At 30.9% G+C, this 24,705-nt stretch overlaps 2 protein-coding genes and 1 long non-coding RNA gene across 4 annotated transcripts; 1 reads left to right on the top strand and 2 right to left on the bottom strand.

Moving 5' to 3' along the window:
* Positions 1 to 1,385: 1,385 nt before the first annotated feature.
* LOC149887121 (uncharacterized) lies at positions 1,386 to 2,321 on the bottom strand. Its single transcript, XM_090089514.1, has one exon. It carries the CDS (start codon positions 2,142 to 2,144, stop codon positions 1,473 to 1,475), a length of 672 nt encoding a protein of 223 aa, XP_089945640.1. The 5' UTR covers positions 2,145 to 2,321; the 3' UTR covers positions 1,386 to 1,472.
* A 527-nt stretch (positions 2,322 to 2,848) lies between these two features.
* LOC145189827 (uncharacterized) lies at positions 2,849 to 18,235 on the bottom strand. 2 transcript variants are annotated; one of them, XM_090090508.1, is made up of 19 exons: positions 18,177 to 18,235; positions 17,458 to 17,524; positions 11,004 to 13,595; positions 10,474 to 10,918; positions 10,155 to 10,357; positions 9,824 to 9,975; positions 9,306 to 9,447; positions 8,929 to 9,063; positions 7,422 to 7,544; positions 6,932 to 7,072; positions 6,517 to 6,642; positions 6,250 to 6,369; positions 5,860 to 6,153; positions 5,647 to 5,783; positions 5,415 to 5,509; positions 4,439 to 4,653; positions 3,775 to 4,040; positions 3,360 to 3,549; positions 2,849 to 3,262 (listed from the first exon to the last, which is right to left on the bottom strand). In XM_090090508.1, exons 2-19 carry the CDS (start codon positions 17,501 to 17,503, stop codon positions 3,066 to 3,068), a joined length of 5,619 nt encoding a protein of 1,872 aa, XP_089946634.1. In that variant the 5' UTR covers positions 17,504 to 17,524; positions 18,177 to 18,235; the 3' UTR covers positions 2,849 to 3,065. The 2 variants fall into 2 exon arrangements, with proteins under 2 accessions (XP_089946634.1, XP_089946635.1); XM_090090509.1 differs by lacking the exons at positions 17,458 to 17,524; positions 18,177 to 18,235 and having other exon boundaries at positions 10,474 to 10,881; positions 11,004 to 11,141.
* On the top strand, positions 14,788 to 15,493 carry LOC149887120 (uncharacterized). Its single transcript, XR_016453366.1, has 3 exons — positions 14,788 to 14,927; positions 15,078 to 15,169; positions 15,362 to 15,493. It is a non-coding gene; the product is annotated as an uncharacterized LOC149887120 (long non-coding RNA).
* Positions 18,236 to 24,705: the final 6,470 nt, after the last annotated feature.

The raw sequence follows: 24,705 nt of genomic DNA, 5'->3' as shown, positions 1-24,705 counted from the left end.
TACCAACTAGTTCACAAACCTCGGCGCCGTCAAAAGCACCCATGTTAACATCAGAAAAACCGTTTTTCTTTTTTACCCAAACTTGTTCATTATTGAAGAGTAAAGATTTTTTTGCGTGATTAATAATCTTTTTTTTCTCATCATTAATTATATGTTGCTCAGCGAAGCTAATTGCATCGTTTAGAAGATTTTCATTAATTAATGGCTGGAAATCATTTATGTCAAAAAAAAGGAACTTATAAAGCTGTTTTTCAGTAATTCTTTTAAACCAAGAAGACTTTGGTTACACAATGATTTTTTTTTTGGGTCTCTGCCATGATTTCATATTTTTAAATTGTTCCAATAATAGCTGGACTTTATTTAATTTTTCATCTTGAGTTTAATCTAAAATTTCCTGAATAAAGGTTTTTCATAAGCTCTTTTTAGTTTAAGAATAGCTACAACTTTCTCATTGAAAATTCTTCAAAAAGCCTCAAAGATTTATGAGGAGTAGACCAGGCCGTTGTTTATATTCAATAATTTACTTAATGAGATGCTAATGGCATTTTTAAAAGCAGAAAAAGCTTGTGAACACAACTTATACTTATTATAAAACAATTATTGTCATGTGACTTCTTGAAATTTTTTATCATAAAAATACATACTATATATCATCTTGCCAAGATACTATTTTATCATAAAAATACATTCTATGTATCATCTTGCCAAGATATTATCAAGTTGTCACATTTTTTATGTAACTATTTGCTTGAGATTTGCTGAGAAAGATAATAGGGATCAAAACTGAGTCAAGCCAAAAGAACATGTGGAAACCAAAAAAATGAAACGTTTAGGAAGAAATAAAAGCGGAAGTTTTGAAAAATGATAAAAAATAAATTATACGTTATTTAATTTTTCTGCAAGAAAGTAATTCTACATACCTAAAAATTTACATGAACAAATTATGATTGGCTATATAATTAGTCAAATGATCATTTATATAAAGGTTATGTGATTTGATTGGTTTATGGTTGCTTGTGTAATTTGTTATACAATTAATTCATCTTCTAAGAACATTTTTATGCCTTTCATCATTTTTTTAGCGCAATCCCTATTATTGAGGGCCAGCCTATAGTATAAATATACAGTACAGGTCTATATTAATAAAGTAATCTGACTTTACAATACCACTTACAAATTTGAGTCAATGCTAGTTATAAATACAGATTTAATTCGTTTTATGATGAAAAAGTAGAGTAGGGGAGTTTTAAGATTTATCTACTAATAACTAAATCTTTTCTTGAAAAAAATTTTTTTTTGAGACAATTTTTTGGTAGTGGTTAGGATCACTAGCCCCCTCTCGTCTTAAATACTCCCCTGAATTGCAAAAATTCACTAACAATATATTTGATAACACAGTATGCAATATATTTGATGTAAAAAACAAAACGTTTCAGGATTTCATCTTTATTATGATATAAAATAATATCGTCTCAAAACATGCCTTCACTTTGATACTCTTGAACATCAGATTGTTGATTTAAGTACCGAGATTGTACAGACGAACTTGTTATGGTATCGATAGTTGATACCGTAGCATCGTCATGAATATATGCTGAATTATAAAGGCTAATTTCTCCTTTTTTTAGTTTACGAATGCAAACAATTATCTCCACAATGATTAAACATATACCCAAGGAAGCAAAAACAACTCCTACATCTAATGTAGAACACGTGGACCATGAGTTTAACTTTAAGAACTCACACTCCCCGACAATCTTTTGTCCTACTCCTAATTCAGGCGTGTAAATTCGTTCTGAATTGTTTATTACATCAATTTGAATCGCTGTAACCACGACAGCAATCGAAAGAAACAGAGCAAATATAACATCCATGATTAAATATACCCAATACCAAGGTATAGGAAGGTGGTTTGTTATCATGAGGAAATTTAAACAAAACGTTAGTAAATACATTATCCACCCGACCGCTGTTACCAATACAAAATAATGCAGCTTGGAGAACTTGGTGTTAGTGAATGGCGTAAGATTAATAAAAGATTGTACAGCAGCCCATGCAATAAGAAGAAACACTATTTGGATAAGTTTTATTATAGCAAGAAATGATCGTAAGTAGACAGCGTCATATTTAAAGCACTTGGTCATTATACAAATTGTTCTGGTTATTTCAAGTTCTTTTTCATTCTTCTGCAGTTTTTCTGAATGTGATAGAAAGTATTAACAATAAAAAGTAAGAGTAATTAGAAAAAAACTCTAACTTTTCTCTTTTAACAAATCTAAAAATCTTCAAAATAACATCGGAACTTTCTTAATGCAAATGTAGCAACGGTCTTTAAATAATGAACAACTTCTATTCATTTCATTCAGCATTACGCGCAATACATTTTCTAATTCATTTTTAAGTATTATTTATTAATGCTCGCGCGAAGATGAAACGTGTGTTAAATTTTGAATTTCAAAATATGAAAGAACGTTTTTAATGAAAATTTATCGTCCATAAATAGTTTACTATATTCTTGATTCTTTAACGGATAAGTAACCAAGATAATTATATGAAATTATATGAAATTTGGGTAATTGATAAAACAACTGCAACAAAAACAAAACAGTGGAAATGGTAGAAGTTGGGCAATAAAGATGTTATTATGTTAAAGATGTTAGCTCTATCGAGGTTTTATTATTTGATAGTGAGACCCAAAGAAGAATAAACTAATTCAAAGAAATTTCGGTCAGTTTAAGACATCGTAAAGACAATTAATTCTAATAGAATCACAAATTGAAATTGTTTTAACAGCAGGAGTTCATCGTGGTAGAGTTATGCTAACTGAGTTAATGAAAAAGCATTGTAATTTTAATCAAAAGATTTCTTTAAATAACTATTTCAACATATAGCAAATGATGAACAATTTTAAAATTATATTTCCAATTTTAGTCACGACGTTTTTGCTGTTGTTACTAGTGACTTTGTCTCGTCGTCATAGAGATTTAAAAACAATGCGTTTAAAGTTTTCTTGTTTAAAAAATTTATTTGAAGAAAATCTCTGCAAAAAATCCAAGCAAAAAAAATCATATTTTTTTGCTTTTGTTTAACCAATTCTTTGCTCTGTTTAACTGTTGTGCGTGCGCTAATTCCATGCCATCCAACCGGTCATTCCAGTCACGCGTGAAGCAATCGATTTGTCTCTTTAAACCCAAGATTTCGTTTTTGAAAGTAATTTTCTGGTATTCGATAATTTTATAGCCACGCCATACAATTCTTGGCTCTAAAAGACAAACGAAAATGTAGAAAATATCGGTGTGTATATGTGTGTGTGTGATTGTATGTAGTGTGTGTGTGCGTGCGCAAGTTAAAAAACATACTCCTTGAAAAAAATTTAATTTTTGTTGTCGATAATGGTGGTTTTTTTCTCCACAGAAAACGTTCGAAGAAAAATCCAACCATAATAGATACCACTATAAATGCTACACAAAGTAGCAACAACTGGTAATATAACAGAGACTTAAAATTAAACACGATGCTCTCCTCTGGCGTATTACTCCTCGAAACTTTCTATTGGAAAAATGTTAAGATAAAACATATATTCGATAATAATATTAAACATTTGTTAAATAATCTAAAATATTAAATAACAATATAAAGCATATATTAGATAATAATACAATTGTATCTCGTTTTTTAAAAATATATTTTTCTAAAAAAAGCTTAAGACTAAGAGATGGATTAAATTAACAAAAAGATGAGCTGCATTAAAAAAAAAACAAAGGCAATTCCTACTATTTCTTCTTCGACAGGAGCACCATTTGATAAAACTGAATATATAGCATTTGGCTGATACTTCAGAAAATTCATAAACATTGTTTCCAGTTTGAGCCCATCTCTTGCAAGTACCAGGCCATATGCGAAATCATGTTCAATCATCTCTTGAAACGTATAGTTCAAAAGATCTTTTTGGAAATCTCTAGCTATTAAAGTGTCAAGTAAAGCTCCATCAATTTCACCAATGGTTAATGCTTCTATAATGTCAGCAACAGAACTGTATCCTGAATATTGAGCAGACATTTTTAAAACGAAACTCACTTTTATAAAATTAATATAAAGAATATTTTTTTTTTTATTAAAGGATAAAATCCTTTCCTTAGTTTTTTTTTTTTTTTCAAAAACTTTAAATCTTTAAAACTAATTAAATGAGATTTTTCGTACGTATTAAATTTCGTAACCTATGAAATTTTTAATGAGATAGCAAAAAAAAAAAAAAAAAATCAGACCATTTGAAACATAGAAATCAGAATATAAACAAGAAATGATATTTTAGCAAAATTTATAAATCAAAATTTCTTAAGAAAAAAGTATATTTACAAGCAAATTTTTCAAACTCAGTCTTCTATTTTTTTTTTTAATTCTTTTTTTTTTTTTTTTAATGTAAATCAAAAATTCACACCTACAACTTCAGCATTTCTCTTAAATCCCAGACGAAATTCCTCACTGTTGCTAATGGCTCCAACTTTTAAACCATGAAGGTTCATAGTATTCCTTTTTGGTAGCATTATTATGGTGACACAAGCAGTAAGCACAGAAATTAATATAACACTTGATAGCATCCACATTATTCCAAGTGTTTGTGCAAAAAATGCTTGAGAAACTTTCTTGACAAAACTAATTTAAGGAAATCATAGTTCATCATAAAACAACACAATATAGGTGTAAAAGAGTAACAAAAAAATTAAAATAAAATGACATGAGTTTAAAATAAGGGAAACATGTCAACAAAGGGTATACTTTATTGCAGGATTAGTATGGAGGCTGATAATAGAATTTTCAGTCAATATTCTGCAACCCTTCAGTTTTCTTATGAAAATCAGGTTTTGAGTTTAACATTAAATTACGCACCAAATGTTAAAAAATTCATTAATCAATATAAGTACAACAGGAGTAATTTGTTTGAACTTTCCAGGACATAAGAATTTTTGAATTGTATATAAATGAAAACCTTTAAACTCTTGTAATAAATAGCATGCAATAATTTATCCAGCTATTCTCACAATAACAATTATTGAAATTGATTAAAAAATCCAAAAAAGTGGACTGGTGGCATACAACATCTTTTATTTTTAAATACTGGCAAATATTTTAAAAATGTTATCTCTTTACAGAGCTAATAGTTTACTATGAACTCAAAAAAATAAACTATCAATCTTTTAATATGTGCAAATGTGTATAATAATAAAAATTAAATTTCTGCTGCATCATGTTTCAAATAAGTAATTAAAGTGTAAGAGCAAACAATAATCATTTCAAACAAGAACTGATACTTTATTAGAATGCATGCAACTTAATTCCTTTGAATGATTACTACATTCTTACGCTTTCAGGGTTTGTTGATTTTTTTAAAATAACATCAAAAGCAAGAAACTTACCCAATATTGGTGAGTAGAGCAACTACCCAACAAAAACTTTGATACGACCCTTTGAAAAAAGAGCCAGAGAAGTTCCTTGAACTCATTAAAGTATCCTGATAACAAAGTTTAAAAACAATTTTTAGGAAACAGATTTCATTTATCTTTTAAAAATGCATTTTAAAAATCTACCTTATTTAAATTAATAGGTGCAAAAATGATTAAAAGAAAAATAATTTAATTGACTGCTTACTACAAACCAGATAATCATACCAAACAACAACACTAACAGGAATAAAATAACAGGAACCAGGCAAAATTGACTCAAAATTTGCATAAAATATTTGTCCTTTTTAATTTTAATGTAGAAAGCCACCTTTGTTCGTTCAACTAAATTTAAGTTAGAAATAGTGTCATTTCAAATTCACACAGCTTTTCATTTAAACATATAAACTTTATGACTTACTAAGTGGAATAAATGGATGTCCAGAAAATCTAAATTGATCATTATAACCATAAAAAGTGCAGCCAAAGTCTGTAATATTTGAATGAACTATCATAGCTAAATCTGCAAAACTTTTTAAAGGTTCTTCATAAACAACATGAGAGCATTCCCTGCAAATATCTTTAATAATGAGATCAAGAATATCCTTGATCAAACCATATACATGATTTAATGATAGATCTCTACCAATGTATGGTTTCTGTGGCAGCCATGATACAGAATATTGTGCAGTACAATATGAAGGGCAACCAACAGCTAAAATAAATTTTCACCTTTACTAAACTTGAATTGTTACTGTTTTGATAAATTACTATCCCAAATTGACTACTCATATATTTAAATTTTACTCACACATGCATTCTATGCTACCATTGCCTTCGTACCCTTGATTACAGATACACATATAAGAACCAAGGTTGTTAACACATCTTGCATTGATAGCACATTTAGTTTCTGAGCACTCATTAATGTCTACATTAAAAATGTGAAATCAGTTGTTTTATCAAGTTTAAAAACATAAAAAGTCACAAAAGTCATAAAAGACATAACAGAGTGTTATCTCCAAAAATGTATGAGGCGCTGAGAATGTAAAGAAATATAGAACTAGTATAACTTAACCTGTGCAATCTGTTCCATTGCCAGTCCAACCTAAGTTACATTTACAAACATTTGAGCCTGAAATGTTTTGACATGAAGCTTGTTTATGGCAAACATATTTGTCTAAATAACTGCATTCATTAACATCTATAAAGAAAGAAAAAAAGAAGCTTAAGCTTTGCAAATAAAATACTTTATATAATAAATTTGAAATGAATTTAAAATTTACTAAAAATATTTATTAAAATTAGAGGTATTTTAAGAACTTCAAAGTTCTTAAAAAAACATAAAGCTAAATTGCTATTAAAGCTAAGCAGATTTAAAATTTAAGAAATTTTATAATATTACAATATAAGTAAAGAAAATCTTTAATATACTTTAAGTGCAGGAAGTCTTCCATAAAGTTTTTATTTTAAATTATAAAAATCATGAATACCTTTGCATGTGTTATTTTCCTTAACAAACCCATATTTACATAAACATTCATATGATCCTTCTTTATTGTGACAGAAAGCTTGATTGGAGTGCATCTCTTGAATACAAATATTGTCACCATCTAAGCTGCACTCATCAGTATCTACAAGTATAATTTACACTTTCAAGACCAATATAAAGAAAATAGTGTGATACTTTAATAGCAACTAAATCCAAAGTATCCCAAATGTAAAGTTTAGCTGAAATATAATTAGTAAAAAAAGTCATTGCATTTTTATTAACTTGTTAAAAATTAGGCGCCACAGACTTGTTTTAGTTGGTTAGCAACCTTTTTTTCAATTTTATATTGGAAGGAATACAAAATCAAGCACATAGGATTTGAGTTTCAGTTTTCTAACCCGTGATGAATAATGGAACTGTTTTATTAAAGATAAGCATACATTAATGTCCCATTCTTATTGCTATAAAATGCAAACCTAAGACGAATTCACCTTGACAATTTGCTCCATTAATTGATTCAAAACCAAGGTTACATGAGCAAGAAAATGTCCCATTTAAGTTTTTACAAATTGAATTTTTACCACAAATATTTTCCTGCTCACACTCATCAATATCTAAAATGAAAGAAAATTTTTCATTAAAAACAAAGCACTAATTCTAGTGTAGGATGGTTAAACAGGTGGCCTGTGGTGTAAGTACAATCCAGAAATCTTTAAAATGTGGCACACATGACTATAAGAAACTGAAAAAATAACTTTAAACAAGAACAAAGTATTGTGCAAAGATTACACAGAAATATTTTAGTTGTATTGAAATAATTGTTATTCAAACTTTCAAATTATTATTATATATATTATATTATTTGTAGTAAAATTAATATAAGATACCTATAGATGCTGTCAGAAAAAAAAAAGGTTGATTCAAAATAAAAAAATAAAAGAAAAACCTTTTTTTGTTAACTATTGCATTATATTTCATTTATTTGTATGATACATACTGCACCATTAAAGAATTTATTTATTTATGTATACTAGGGTTATGAATAATAGGGTGGAGCTTATTTTTTAACTTTTAAGCTTCTAATATTATTCTAGTAATATGAGTATTGTTCCATAATATGAAATAAAAATTCAAACAATATATGTACAATTGAACAATATTTAGAGGTAGTTCAATAATGGCAAAGTTTCCAGAGCTCTTGTTGTCAGACTCCAATGGGTCTATAATTGTATTGTTTCAGTATAAAATTTGGCCTGACTTAACTTCTTTATACTTTATGCCAGAAGTGTGATCAATTACCTGGATGAGAAAAACATCCATTATGTTACAAAAGAATGTCCCAGAATTGCAACTTATTGAGGATTTCTGGTCAATCCTTTAAGGCTAAAAAAACAATTGGGAAGCTGAAAAAAAAAAAAATCAACTGCAAAAAAAAATCTCTTCTTGTTTAAGAAGAATTGACCAAATTTTTCTACAACATGTGTGAACATGTACACAAAATTTTTCTTTGTATTATTGCTGCTTGTGCTTATTTTGCTCCAAATTTTTGTCACCTGGGTTTTAGTGGCAGTAATCAAGAAAAATATAGAATCCTACGAGATGTTATCTAAGCCAAAAAAAAAAACAACTGTTAAATAACTTCTTTAAATTTTATACCATAAAAGTAAAAGTAAACATTTACTAAGATTAGGAGAATTTTATTAGAGAATTGATAGGAGAATTTCGCTAGAGAGTTTTATTAGAGAAGTAATAGGAGAATTTTGTTAGAGAATTTTATTAGAGAATTAATAGAAAAAATTTATTAGAGAATTTATTTAGAGAATTAATTAATCACTGTACTAAGATGGTTAATGAAAAATATAATTGCACCTTTCATAAAGTTAAAGGACTATACCCTAGTATAATGGTTTACTGAACACTTCATAAATATTTTGGAAATAAAAAATTTAATCCATTTAAAAAAAGACACACAGTTCTAATAAAAACAGCCTGCCTTACCTTCACAATTAAACCCATCACCATAATACCCATTTTTACAGGAACATTTGTATGAATTATCTACACTTATACAGTCTGCCATAGTGCTACAAAGTTCCATATCTGTTAATACCATTAATTCGCACTTATCTTCTTCTAAATAAATACAGATAATTAACAACACTATTTTGATTTAATGTGTAATATTAAAAATATAACCAGTCAATTTCGTTTGGATTGTTTTAATTTATTTGGTAAAAACAGAGTTTGATCATTGCCTTGTTATTAAATTATTTACACAAATAACTTTAACCATTCCTTGCTTTTTTTTTAATGACTTTTATCTTACTTTGTTTGTTTACAAAAACAAAAATGAAAAAAATAACTTATGAGAAAACCTTGTATTAAGAATGTGCCTATGTTAGAATCAACTTCATAACCTTGAGATGATGCTGTACAAAAGTAATGACCAATCTCTGATGATCTACTTAATGTTAAATTGCTTGAAGTTGATATGTTTAAATATTGATGTCCAGAGTTCTAATAAAAAAACATAAAATTCACTATTAAAATGCAAAATATTGATAATGCAATAGCTTATATTACTAATATTGACAATTTTGCATTTCTTACTTTTATGAATTATCTATTAAGATCTGCTATCTTCCCACAAAAACATACATATAATAATAAATACATACATATAATAATAAATACATACATATAATAATAAATACATACATATAATAATAAATACATACATATAATAATAAATACATACATATAATAATAAATACATACATATAATAATAAATACATACATATAATAATAAATACATACATATAATAATAAATACATACATATAATAATAAATACATACATATAATAATAAAAGTAGAACTTCTTTATACTTACAATATCAACTTTGTTCCATCTGTATTCTATATCCTGGTTTCCATAAGCTTTGCATGCATAACTTGAAAATTGTGGTGAAAAAAAAAATTTAGTATAAGGTTGGACATAAAATACTGGTATGTTGGTATGCAACTCTTCAAACAATACTTCTTCTAAAAAACAAAAAAACATAAGTAAGCAAATGAAATTCACAGAAATTGTTAAAAGAGTTTAGAAATAAAAAAAGTTTTTATTAGAGTATCAAGGTATTTTTTTAAAACTTTTACTGAATCATTGTCATCATTATGATGATTACAAAAACCATTATAGTTTTAATTCAAGCAAAACTTACCTTCTCTATATACTGCAACTGTACTTTCTTTCAGAAAAGTAACTTTATTCTTATTATTACAAATGATAAAAAACTGCATTAATTGGTATAAATTTAAAAATATTTTTTTATTGAGTTGGTGGACATATAAGTCATCTTTAAGTTTGATTGTTGTCAAAGGTTCTCCTTTATCTAGGTTCCCATCTATTACTAAAAGAACTGACCTAAAGAAGAAAAAGATTACTTTAAGGTTCCCATCTATTACTAAAAGAACTGACCTAAAATAACTTAAAAGATTTAACAAAAAAAATTTTTAAATTAATCATTAAAAATATAACACCTGTTTTCCTTCATGAATAAATTTGCAATGAACAAGACTCTCCCCTGAAAAAAAGCACGATACTCAAATCCATAAACAACATCAACGATTTTCTCTAAATTACATAGCATAATATTATGCTCATAGGTAAAACGCCTGAGATTTTTCACTTCGTTACCAGAATAGAGAGCATAAGTTTTTATTTGAAATAATGAGGTATTTGTTAAGGTTCTTATGATCTCCTTGCCTTTAAGATGGACCATAAGTTTCAGCTCAATACTGTTGCAATAAGTGCAGTCAAATTGCAGTAATTCCACATTTGAGTCGTTGCTTGATAATATAAGTTGTACTTGCATTGAATTCCACATGTTAACAATTTTTTCATCAAAGATTTCAAATGTTAAAGTTTGATTCAAGGATGATGAAATTCTTAAAACAATAATATAGATACCTGGTTTATCTCCAACTAAAAATAGACAAATAATGATAAAATAATATTTAGAAATCTGAGAACATATTATAAGCTCCAGCAAAGGAATTATAATTTATACCTTTGGAAGCATTATAAAACATGGGATCAGAAAAATTTAAATCAGTAAATCCAAAATATTCAGCACATTGAACATTTTCTTTAACTCCATCCAAAATTCCAAACATAACAGAAGTTCCATCTAAAACTTCAAAACTTATTCCATTTGAAGCTTTAACATTGAATTGAATAATATCATCTGGGTAAAACAAAAGGACACCTGACAACTGCAAAGTCAATTGGGAAGACCAATTTAATAACTTCTTTGTTGAGCTGAAGTGTGGTGATATATTTTGACCTTTCCTAGTTATGTGTAATTCAATAAACTGGTCAGCAGAGTTAGATAAAAAGTCCAACTTTAAATGAAACTCAACTGATATAATTGCAACAAATGTTTTTAGAGCCACAAAATCATAAAAGAATCTGATATACTTGCTTGGCTTACTATGTTTTGGAAGTGTAAAAATAACATCAGCTGAAGATTTTGCATAAGTTGGAGAGATAACAGCTAAAGCGTACTTTGTCTGATTATTAGTAAGCATAAAAGTTGAAACAGTATAACTTTTTTTAACTATATAAGTACTGTTCAAACTATGTTTTATTAAAAACTGCAAGCTATCATGTTTATTTAAGTAATATATTTTCACAAGTGAAATTGTTAAAACTTGTGAATTGGCAGCTGCTTCATATGAATAAAATTTCTTCACTTTCAAATTAGAATATAGGTGTAACTCTAAAGATACAGTAAAGAAATCAACAACAACACCAGCATCAATGTTAACATTTAAAGTTATAATGTAAACACCAGGATGATCAATAAGTATTCTATCCTTATATAAAGAAATACTTCTGGTAAAAAATATTGAATTTTGATTGAGCTGTTCATAAGTTAGAACATAATCATTTTTTTCTAGTTTAACACTATTATCAACTTTGAGAGATAAACCAATAGCTTCTTCAATTCTATTTATGTACTGTATTTCAAAAGATAAACTAACTCCATCTTCAAAACAGTAGGATGGTGCAAAACACTCCTGAAGAACAGCAAGAGAATCAGATGATTTTAATAGCAAAATGACAGGCGAGAAACATGCAGATAAATCTTCTTGAACACATCTAGATATAGTTTGTTCAACGTTATGATTTTTGTTAACTAAACTGAAATTGAACAACTTGTTTGTAAACAACTTTTCACTAAAAAAGCTTATGACAATATAAAAAATGCCATCTTGTAAAACTTTTAAACCACGCTTGTCAGTGCTCAAAACAACTTTTGAATGATGCCCAACAGGTGCTTTTTTAAATTGCAGATACCTGAAACGACTTTCTTGATCAACACTTATGTTTCCAGTATTGATTGTATATAAAGAGTTATAAAGTGCAAAAGGAACCTTGAAAATGATTAGATAACTCAAAGGGAGAATATTTACATTAGATGATGTTTGAATGTGGCATGAGAGAGCTTCTTTTTGCATTATAAACAACACATTACTGATTGACACAATATTGGAGTTATTTGATGGATAAATTGAGAGAGAAGATTTTTCTTCACCATTTAATGAAAATCCAATTTTTATAAAGGCTTTCCCTTTAATTACCATATTTAGGCTAAGAATGATAAAATAATACCCTGTTGATGCAATCTGGAAAGCACCATTAAAGTAAACAAAATCTAAATTGATTTGCCAGTTTGTTATTTTAACAAGCTCTCCTGTATTATTTACAACCTCTTCACTCATTAAATAAAAAACATCATAGGATTGATATTTCCAAGAAATACTTTCAATAAAAACAACTGAATATTGTGATTTTGATGAAACTCTGCACCCATTTTCAACATTAACTTTTAAAACTAGTTTTGTCTTTGAAAAGTATTTTTTAATGGCTGTAAATGCAATGGTTTTTGAAATATTACTGACTGAATGCGAGCGATGTACAACTTCTTCACCTGCATTGCTATCACTCAGGTAGACTGACATCTCACCACTTGCATTCAAAAGAATAAGATTAAGACTTATTAAATAGAAACCATCAATTTCTATTATGAAATTCCCTGTTGACTTAGAGAAACCATTTCCCACATCTAGTAGGGTTTCCCAATTTGCAACTAATTGCTTTTCAACTCCAGGTAAAACCTCAAACTGTTTCGGCAATGCTACAAATCCTAAAGAATGGGTGTATGAACAAATGAGCTGCATAGTAAAACTTGATTTTGATGAATAGCTTACAGCTGCAGATGAAAGCACATACAGTTGAAAACTAGCATTTTCATCTATTAAAACAATCCAGTTAGAAAAGAGAGTTTTTATGTAACTTTGATTTCGATCTTCAGTCTCATAGTACTTTGTGATAGAGTTTGCTGTTACTGCTAATCTTGTCATACACAAAGCATTAGATACAGGCATCTGAAATTGAATTTGCAGTGATGCAAAGTATAAACCAGGTCTGGATGCAAGAAACTTTGAATCATTTTTTATATTGAATCCTTCAAAGAAGGCACCTTTTGCTAAATAGCTTTTCTGCCAACCTTTAAGCAATATCCATTCATTAGTTGTTGATGCTGACTGATAATTTTCAAGATTTACTACAAATCCACTCTCTGGATATAAATGTACTAAAAACAAATAAATGAATGTAAGAAAAAAAAAAACAAAAAAAACAATAGCTTACACTTTGCTAAGTCAAAATTGATAAACAAGATGCATTTAACAATAATAGCTCATATATTAATATTATGCTATTTTCAATTCAAAATAAACTTTTTAAGTCTAGTTTTGATGTTATGTGATTTTTTCAAAATTTTTTGAAATAAGTGTTTTTGCAATATTATACAAATACATATTACCAGTGTACAGTAGTCTAAGACAAGATACTATATACATGTACACAGTATCTTGTATATACATGTATGCAGTATTTTGTATAGACATGTATATATTATCTTGTATAAGTCTTAGGCTACTTATCATTTTCATAGTTTTTGTAGTTTACATATATTGTCAATAAACTGCTTTTTGTAACATAAAATGTGCTGTTGGTGATGAGAAACGTTTTTTATCTCTTAAGATACACACTCTATCCTAAGTTCTTCATTATTTACATTTGCCTATGAAAGAAAGTTAAATACTTTTTTTATATATTTAGTATATTAAGGAAATATTAAACAAAATGGTAAAATTAATTGAATTTAATAAAAACTGGATTGTGTTACAGTACCAAGATGATAACTATATTATCAGATAGCATAAAAAACAACCACATCTAAGACAGTTATCCAAAGTCCTATTATTTTTTTTAAAGAACTGTCAAAAAGATTTAGAAGACCAAAAAAAAAAAAAAAAAAAAAAAGAAATGAAAAATTTTGACCATGATGACATGACCTCCCCAAAACCAGGCTTTGAATAAAATTAAATGTATGGCAATCTTTTGATTGGAAACTACACACATGCCAACCTTAAAATTTCAAAGAACTAATAAGTTTTACAATGCGGCTAAAAATTACTGAATCACTCATAAAAAAACTATTAACAGTATCCAAAAAGATCAAACTAATTTAAGTTAATTAAAATAATTTTCTCCAATTTTTCGGTTACCTATAAAACATGTTGGTTTTGCTTAATATTATTTTGTATCATGAAAAATTACACCTCCTCTACTGAAGGATTAACACATGATCATTAGATATTGGATCTCTTGTTTGAGCTTTTTGAATAATTTAGGCTACTCCCCCCTTAACAGTTGCATTAAGTTCAGCTCTTGTTATTATATAAGCTAAACATTCCTGTATCGTAGGTGACTGTAAGAGATGATTTTTGTGTTTCGTGTTTTTAGTTAATTCAAACGTTTTTTTATTTAGATTTCGGATTGCTTTAAACACGAGGAACAACATTAAAGCAAAACGGTTGGATTTCTTGCCGTAGATTGATATTACTCTAGACCTTTTTAGGTAACTTTGGCACAACCTTTACAAATAGTATTATTATTATTATTTTTTAAATATATGCAAAGCCAAATAAGAGCATATATATTATTTTTTGCCCAAATGTAAAGGGAAACTCTACATAAGCAGAAATGCTGGGTTTTACTTTTTTTTTAGATTGGCGTTGAATGTTAAGTTTATTTTGTTCTTGTTGTTTACATTTGAAACTTTTGGATCGCGGAACAATAACCTGAAGACATAAAATTAAAGTAAGTGGGATTATGATAATTTACATAAGTCTTTCACCCACAATAATACATTTAACGTATATTTATATTAAACATAAACCTAGCCTTAAATGTTGTGTTTTGGGGTAACATAAGCATAGAAATTGTTTGGGTCATGAAGCCTACTCTTGAATAGCTCTGTTTTATGTTATAAATATAAACAATGTATTGTAGAATTGTTTCAAGTATGTTACAACAACGAAGATGCCTAGAAATTATCGGAGACAAGCAGGTGCAAGAAAATGTTCAAACTACTCCAAATAAACGTTGCAAAGGTGTTTGGATGATATTTGGAGTGGTTTGCAATCGCAGAGACGTGCATCGCAGCATTACGGAATTTTGAGAAGTACAATAAAAAAAAAAAACTTAAAGGAAATTTGAAGGAGAAAGTTGGACACCCGTCTGTTTTCACTAAAGAAGAGGGAAATTGTTTTAAAAGCAAGTTAGCAAAATGAGGGTTTCCTGTAATCGAATTGGATATCCGATTTACAATCAATATGTACTTAGATAAACAACGTCGTCTGGTGAAACAATTCAGCAACAACGTGCCTGGTAAGGATTTGACCCTATCATTTTGTTAACGCCACAAAAAGTTAATAGTTTGCAATTTCCGCAATATTGAGAGGGTTCGAGCTGCAGTTGATGAAAACACCATCAACAATTTTGGAGGTCACACTACAGAAAGTAACCTTAGAAAATATTTGGAACTACGACGAAATTAACCTTCGAGATGACCCAGGTTCGGCCAAAGTTATCTATAAAATAGGTTCAAAATATGCAGAACGTATGAAAGACTCAACAAAATTGCAAAACCAGTTTGTTTATTTTAACGTCTTAAAAACGTAAGCGGACCTAATAAAGTTAGAATAAAGATAGGCAATTTCAGAAAAGCCCGGAAAACAACCAAAAGCTGTATCCTGGTGCGGACTATTCCAGACTTTCCTGAAATTGCCTCTCTTATTGATCATTCGTGGAGGCTTTGTTTTTTTATACTACATCATACCATTCACAAAAGTCCGGAACTTGCCGATGACTAGACATGGACCATTTTTTTATAAGTAGCCGGATAGCCGGATAGGCCTGAGGGTAATTTTTTTTATAAGCTGTATCAGTAGGAATAAGTTTTTCGTAAGCTGCAGTAAAATTAAGTTTTTAAAAAAAAAAGAATCAAGGTTAAATATTGCCACCCATTTCTACTATACTCTGTTTTTTATTAATTCCGTTTTACCCCAAAACCATAAGGTTTACAACAGCTTAAAAGAAAAATAAACTAAATTTAGATATTAATACAAAAGTGGGCCTTTTTTTCAAATAGGGGGGGGGGGGGGTCAGATCAGCACACCTTTAACAAAATATTTTGCAAATTAGAATAGCTTTTTTTTTTGAACTCCATCTTAGATTAATTGAGAAACATAAAAAAACATGCATGAATCAAAGTGGATGAAAAGCCCATTCGACGGTATTGAGAACATTCAAGTTCCTTTATGTATTTTGTAAACAGAGCCACACCCGGATTGCTAGAATCCAGATATCCATTTCACAAATCAGTTTTTCTCTTCTTGAAGATTGAAGCAGAACTTTGGATATTAAAGATCTCGTATGCTTTCTAGAGTATTGCGACTAAAATCAGTATAATGGCACCAGGCATTTCTTGAAATAAATAGAAAAAGTGTTTAGTGAGCTCTCAGTTTTATTTAAAAATATTTAAGCACTCTTAAGTGAATTATGTATTAAAAAAACGCAAACAACGCTGATCAAAGAAATACCCGCGATTTGGCAGACTATTTCAATGGCAAAGAACATTCCTAAGAACCTAAGAACTTCAGCAAATATTCTAGCATTTAAACTCAGAAAATTCTGGTATTTAAAATCTTGGGATTAAAATTATAATATATTTCTTTTCTGAATCGAAAATATCCACGATTGAAAAAGTAAACGTGGTTAGAAACGACTAGTTTATTGAAATGTTTTAAATCGAATGGTTGTAGCTGCTTTTTAACGAAACGTTTTGGCTCATAGTGATAGATTAGTCGAAAGTAGACATTTTAAATTAACAATTTTATTCGTAAATGCGTAAAAATTAGATTCGACGTTTAAAATCTTTTAATTTTGACCAATAAAGTGGTTGATCATATTTTTCGCGTTCACTTTTTTTCAATATAAACTTTTCTAATTAGCAGATATTTGGATTAAATTAACTTTTCTTAATTTTTTAATTTTATTTTTGTTTTTAAGTGATTAAAATTAAATGTTCAACGTTTCTAACTTACCGAGGGTTAGCCATTCACAAACTATTATTACATTCACCCACCACATTTTTAGGTTGTTCGTTTTTAACTAAAAAAAAACATTAATTCATCATTTTTGGTATCTCTTATAAAAATAAATGTCTTGTAACAATACGCGAGTCTTTAGTTTGCTGAAATCATTTGCACCCAATGCCTGGTCTACTCTTAAAGGTTACTGAACAATTGCATTTTGCTCAAGAGCTGTTTAAAAAAAAAATAATGTAAAAGATTTAAGGCTCTAACTTTAAAAATGCAAAAAAGAAATAATATAGTGGATAATGGTGTATATAATAATCGTCACTATTACTATTATCATTATTGTTATTATTTTTATTATTATTATTACTATTATTATTAATACTATCATTGTTATTATTATTATTATTATTATTATTATTATTATTATTATTATTATTATTATTATTATTATTATTATTATTATTATTATTATTATTATTACTATTGTTATTATTATTATTACTATTTCTAATACTATTATCATTAAATGTAGTTAAATACTCCGTAAAAAGAATGTAAAATTAGTCAAATGTCCAAAACAAATTTTTTTAGGCTATTAATTTTGAGTGAAATAATTCCATTGATTGTATTCACTGGGCTAGAAGATTTTGCATTCGACTAAGAAAACCTTTAAAATTTTGAAGAAATATAGATTGCAAACAAAATAAGACGATAACGCCTACCTTAACGTGTTAACACTTCCGTCTTTACAACTTTGTAACTCGCTTTTATTTTGATGATGAGAAAAAAATAAAAAAAACAATTGTTTTCTTCGTTTCTAAAGATGTTTTTTAAATTTTTATTCAAATTCAATTTAAATCAGCTTCAAATTCTTTCTGATAATAAAAGAGAAAATTGAAACGTTTTAATTTCAAAATGATAACAAAGCGATTAAAGGTTTGATTTCTTCAAACTTACTATTATATTTTTGTTCTAATAAATTCCATTATTTCCTTTATAAATCATCTTGAGGTGACTAAAAAATTTTTATTTTTTTTATATATATATAGTAAGATATAACATATATATATATATATATATATATATATATATATATATATATATATATATATATATATATAGTAAGATATAACTAATTTAACTTTAGTATAAACGTATATTTGTATCGTTAGTTATCTAACATAAATATTTTAATAGGATGTAACTCAATAAAAAATAAATTTTGGTTGAAGAAACAAATTTAGGAAAAACATCTTTGTTTTTTTCTTCTTTCGTTTATTTTTAGAGCCCCCTGGAAGCCACACTGTCATTATGATATCTATTACTTCCAATAGCTTTTTTGCAAAAAAAAAATTTACACATCAAAATAGTAAGTTGGAGAGGCTCTTCCCTTTCCCTGACATCCCGCCCCACACATTTCCTTGCTCAATGAAGTTGTTTGAAAGATACACAATGAATAAGTACAACAAACGATGAGAAATTTTTTTATAACAATAGGAAATTTCTACAATACTAACCTGTGCAGAATGTGAGTCAGAATATTTTGTAATCTAATATATCCATGGTAATTATTATACATGTATTTTATCGCTGAAAGAAATATGGTAATTCAGTGATTCTTCAATATACCGACACAGAAAACCTCTCATTCTTCCTTACAAAGATTTTTGTAAGGAGAAATGCAGGCTGTCAGGATCATATCAACCCTGTGAATAATTTTTACAAAAAGGCACTATTCAGCCCTCAGGGAGTTTTTAAGATACTGGGCGACCTATCGGTCAGCAAAAAACTTACATAATTGTCGCTCTATATCTGCTGGAACATGTAGAAGTTCCTCAAGAACAAATATGCGTTTAAGTCCGTTCACAAAATTGCGCAGCACTGGCGTGCTTTTCTAAAAAATTTTGTTAATGACTCTTTAATTTGTTAAAGACCGAATTGTATCAGTAGCTCGGCTTATTCGCCTTTTAATTCTCCTGTTGCGATAAGTGACAAACAATTGCAAAGGAAGGTTGTAAAAGCCCAATAGTGCAACCAGCAGGTATTGGTGGTGTGTTAACAACGGCTAAATATTTAACGGTCTTGTATTACCATTCACCCAACTCCATTGTTTACTTATAGCTGTTGTAACACCTGATAACTTCTCTACGCAACTCTTGTATAAAAAACTCCTAACTTTAAGTAAGTCTTTGAGCTTTCATTTGGCTAATAAAACTAGCCTTTCGACATTTTTTTTTAACTCTGATTGTTTCTCTGAAGTTCTTTGAGTGAAAAATTGTGGCGGCCAATCTTTTCCATTGAAGACTTGTTACCTGAAAGATTAGGGGCCGCGTGTTATGATTCTGTGAAGGCTAGCGCATTTGCAATTGCTTAACCGATAATTATTGCAACTAGTACTGCCATACCGTGGCTGACACTGCAGGCTAATTTACTATATCCTAAAAATTTTTCTCATTCTTTATTTTTTTAAAGGGGATGAAGAATGAGCCATAAAGAACTTGTTTTGGCACCAGCAAGCTGGTATCCAACCCTAAAACCATTTGCTGACGAGGAAAATCATTTTACATTTAAAATCTAATCAATATAAAGCAATTTAAATTCATAAAGATCATGGATTAATAGAAAACTTGACAAAAAAATCACTTTGTTAACTGCTATTAATTGTCTGCAAACCACGATGTTTATTAAACGATTAATATTGTGTATAATTCAGAGAGAAAAAAATTTAAGTATGTTAGGTAAACACGGAGAAAATTATGTGATCTTACGTCAGTCTGATGAAAACTAAAGTTCGTCAACCATAAAATTTAAGAAGAAATTTGTGGCAAGAAATTATACTAACAGAAATTCTCGACTGAGTACCATAAAAGAGAGAAAAGAATTTAACTAAATGCTGGCCAAGCGAGCTGATACGTCATTATTTGCTTCAGATTCAGCTGTAGGAAAACGAGTTATCAGCGCTTAACAAACATAATATAAGTACAGACTGACTGAGAGAGCATGAATTTCTGAATTAGGAAATCCATCTAAAATTTAAATACTTGAGCTGCGAACCTGTAAATATAGTAGATGTATGATAGATACCTGAGGCTACTTTGAGATAGAGCTATCCTTATCTCAGCTTAGAGCCCGGCAGAGCTAGACCCCAAAATTAGGCTTAAAGCCCATGGTTAGACTTTTTAGAGCAGCTAAGGTAGGTCCGACGGTTAGAGGCTGAGACCTATTGCTAGGCGAACCTTTGGCTTTATCCATTGGTCAACGCTCTGGGTCCTACAGTGTCTAACGCGATTAACGATAGAGTATATGGTGGGTGGACGCCTAAGACGCTGATCAGCGGACTATATATTTTTCCATTTAGAGATTTTACTTATATTAGGATATTAACCAATCAACATGAAACCAATCATTAAGCAGGACCTTAAAAGTCTGCTCCGAGAAAAAGTAATAACCTTTAAGGAGTTTGTGGAATCTTGCAAGACCCTCCTACCATAAGATCAAAAAACCGCGCCATCACTACCCAAAACAACAACCAGTACCGAAAGCATTATCCAAACCACCAATACCACTTAAGCCTAAGCCTTTACTACCACCCAAGCCAGCTCTACCACCAAAGCCCAGGCCTGTCTTACAGACTAATTGTAAGGCAACCCCTGATCAAAGACCAGAGTCTGTTGCTCAGACGCTTAGTGATGAAGATTGGGACCTGCTCATGAATTATTATGGGTTGACTGGGAATGAGCCTGCTGGAGTGGCATCCAAAGAGATATCAGTCTTCTCCATTCATAAGAGTACCAGCAAACTCAAGAATGACATAGCCTTCATCCCACCTGGTCATGAGCTTGAGCGTGAAGCATTCGAGCTCGTGAAAAGGATAGCACCCACCGTTTGTAGTGGAGAAGGAAATACAGGAGGAAGGGCGGAAAGTTTCTCTTATGCTTGAAAACAGATGCTTCGAGTGGGTTATCCTATCCGCAAAATATCCAGCAAATTCCTACACTTGCCGCACGACTAAGTACAATCTGCATCTAGGTGAGCTCAACTTCACGGGCATTGATTTCCCGGTGAAGCTTACGGATCTTAGAAAATTTGAGCGTCTAAACCCTGAGCTATCGGTGAACATCTTTCCATAGAAGAACAGGCTATACCCAATCCACATCAGCGAGAAAGAAGACATGGATGTTGACCTCCTATTAATAGTAGATCAGGCTAATCCAGAAAAGATACACTGGATGTCTGGATTAAGAATCTGGTAGCGATATGCTATCGAACGAACAGATGTACATGTATGTCTGCATGTCTTCTCCAGAGCGGATATCTTGGAAACGCACTGCCAGGATTGTTTGGGTGTAGGAGAAAAACCTCACAGGACTGTGATACCATAGACTGATAAAAATTTACTAAAGTTTATAAATTAGTTTAAGGAATAGCGTGTGTCTTTCATAACCTATGTTGACTTTGAGTGTCTAAACATCCCTATAGAAGGTGTCCCAGCTAACCCAGAAAATAGCTCAACGCATCTCATATCAACACAGGTTCCATGTAGCTACTACTATGTGAGGATGCAGAACGATGGGTAAACTAAGGTACCCTTCTTGTTCCGTGGTAAGGGTACAGCGGAGTACTTCTTGACTTACCTCAATGCTGTGCTGGCCGAGATTACTGAATTCTTTGAAGATAAAGAAAAAATGAGCTCGCGAGATTAGTACTTCAATGGAAAGAGATAGAATGCTCCGTATGCAAAAAGCATTGGATGAGGACTAGGTTCCACAGCTACTCGAGTGGGAGGTACAGAGGAGCCACCCATTAGCAATGTAGCACCATAAAGTATGAGAGCGAGCGCAAGAACACAAAGCTTCTGGTTGTCTTCCATAATCTAAGGGGATATGATGAGATTATCATCATGCAAGCTCTCGGTAAAGATAAGGAAAACGAGGAAACCAGCTGCACCCCGAACACTATGGAGAAGTATATGACCTTCTCAATTGGTCGGCTAAGCTTCATCGACTCTAAGCTAATCTATCAAAGAACCTAAAGAAGAATCACGAGCGAAAGTCTTGCAGAAGCTGAAAATTGTTGAGGCGCAAGGGTGTCTATCCCAATGAGTATGTCAACAGCCATGACCAATTCGATAAGGCTTGTTTACCACCCAAGGAGACATTCTACTCTAAACTGGATAAGAGTGGGATAAAAGATGAAGACTATGCCCACGCGCAAAATGTTTGGAGAACGCTTGGATGTAAAAACTTCGATGACCGCCTGATGTCTACCTGAAAACTGATGTAGATCTGCTGGCAAATGTATTCAAAAAATTCAGGAAGAAATCAATGAAACACTATAATCTCGATTTTACCCAATATTTCAGCGCCGCAGGGATGACATGGGACCACATGCTGAAAAAGACTGGAGGCGAGCTCGAGCTCCTGACCGATATCGATATGCATCTTTTCTTCGAGAAGGTTCCTCGTGAGAGTATCTCGATGGTCTCGAAAAAGTTTACCAAGGCCATTAATCCAGGATGTTCAGATTATGATGCCTCAAAGCAAAGCAGTTACAAATTGTATCTGGACGCCAACAACCTCTATGGGCTATGATCCAACCACTACCCGTTGGCGGCTTCGATTGGACCCAGCCGGAGCTGGCTGAAGTTTTAGGGACAGCTAATGATGCGCTAGAAGGCTATGTCCTCGAGGTAGACATTGAGTACTCTACCTACATGACATTCCTAACGACTATCTTCTCGCCCCAGAAGCTTTAGTGATCCCGTTAGACTGGCTCAGCGAGTATCAAAAAAATCTGGTTGAGAAGTTTAAGTGTGGATATAAGGAGTGTGTTAAGCTCGTCCTCAACCTTTGCCGCAAGGAGCGGTATATCGTCTGTTATCGCAATCTGAGGCTTTATTAGTCGCTCGGGATGGTGACAACTCACATTCACAGGGCCATAAAATTCAGGCAGGAGTCCTGGATGGCCAGGAGTCCCGTGCCCACTGGGGAGCTGTATCCCCAGTGGGCACGGCGATGTTGGTTTAACGTTTAGACGACGTCGAGTGCGACATCGCATTAACGTTGGAAATGGAAAGTTAGATCGACGTTAATATGCGATGTTATCGCGATGTCATCGCGATGTTTTACGTCGTTTTGACGTTTATTTAACATCGCAACTCGATGTTAATTTTCGACGTCATTCTCACGTTGGTGCGATGTTGACTTTACGTTGGCGACGTCGCTAACCTAAAACTAACATCGAACCGACGTGAGAATGACGTCGATGCCCACTGGGTCAATAGGCCTAATTTAAGTATAAAAAAGCCAGCTCTGAGTCTGAAGAAGCTAGCGCTGAGTCTAGAAAATCCAGCTCTGAGTCTAGAAAAGTAGGAGTTGAGTCTAGAATGGCCGGCTATAAGTTTGAAAAAGCCTTCTTTAAGCTGATTACAATAGTGTCTTCAAAATACAATGAAAAATCTGCGAATGAGGATACGCATCGATCCCATACGCGCCAGTGATATAGATTGATTGAGGAGGCTTGTAGATAATCCTGCGTATCTGTTACAGAATACTTGATGGCGATTTGGTGGAAATCCAAGCTTAACAGGCCGATATATTTTGAGAAAGCTGTACTTGACTTGTCGAAGCACCTGATGTATGACTTCTATAATGAGATAAAGGCTAGGGATGGTTTTCAGACACAACTGATATATGACAGCCTACCTCTATAGCGATATGTAGGAGAAAGTTGATTTCAATGACTTAAGCGATTACCCGATTCAACTCTATCCACCTTTTGGTATCTAGTGCGTTCAGAGTTGTCTTTACTTGCTCATAGTCACCAATCTGGTGGTCAATACTCTGGATTGCGACTTGCACATGTCTTATCTCTTTTCTGTCTTTGTAGGACTTATGCTCGAGTTCCTTGCCAACCACGGTCTTGCTAACCCCTTTGCATTCTTTCTATTTACCATTCCTCATAGAGAATTGAGTACATTTTTGTAAACTTGTTATCGTATATGTTTACCAGCTCCAGAGCCAAATGGTTTGGCAAACTGACATTCAATTTTTTTTTTTTTCTTTTTTTTGTATCCTTTTTTTCTACCTCTAAGGTAAAAACTTCTTCTAAAAACTTTTTCACCTATAACAAGTCATTAATCTATTATTTTTGGCTTTGTGAATATATTAGTTCAAATTTCTCCGTAGGTTCAAGATTGTTTATTTCCTATTTTAGCATCCCCGTGTACTGATATCTGTGTCTTAAAAAATG

This window comes from Hydra viridissima, unplaced genomic scaffold, assembly GCF_058129835.1.
Source record: "Hydra viridissima isolate aposymbiotic clone 2 unplaced genomic scaffold, HvirCarnegie_v1 scaffold_6, whole genome shotgun sequence".
Lineage (NCBI taxonomy): Eukaryota > Metazoa > Cnidaria > Hydrozoa > Anthoathecata > Hydridae > Hydra > Hydra viridissima.
This window is presented reverse-complemented; position numbering and strand designations above follow the sequence as displayed.

Coding starts and splice junctions, on each gene's coding strand:
- LOC149887121 (XM_090089514.1), bottom strand. CDS start 2,144: ATGACCAAGTGCTTTAAATATGACGCTGTCTACTTACGATCATTTCTT.
- LOC145189827 (XM_090090508.1), bottom strand. CDS start 17,503: ATGTGGTGGGTGAATGTAATAATAGTTTGTGAATGGCTAACCCTCG. Junction 7,073..7,421: donor TAATGGAGCAAATTGTCAAG/GTGAATTCGTCT, acceptor TTATACTTGTAG/ATACTGATGAGTGCAGCTTA. Junction 5,510..5,646: donor GTATGATTATCTGGTTTGTA/GTAAGCAGTCAA, acceptor CTTTGTTATCAG/GATACTTTAATGAGTTCAAG.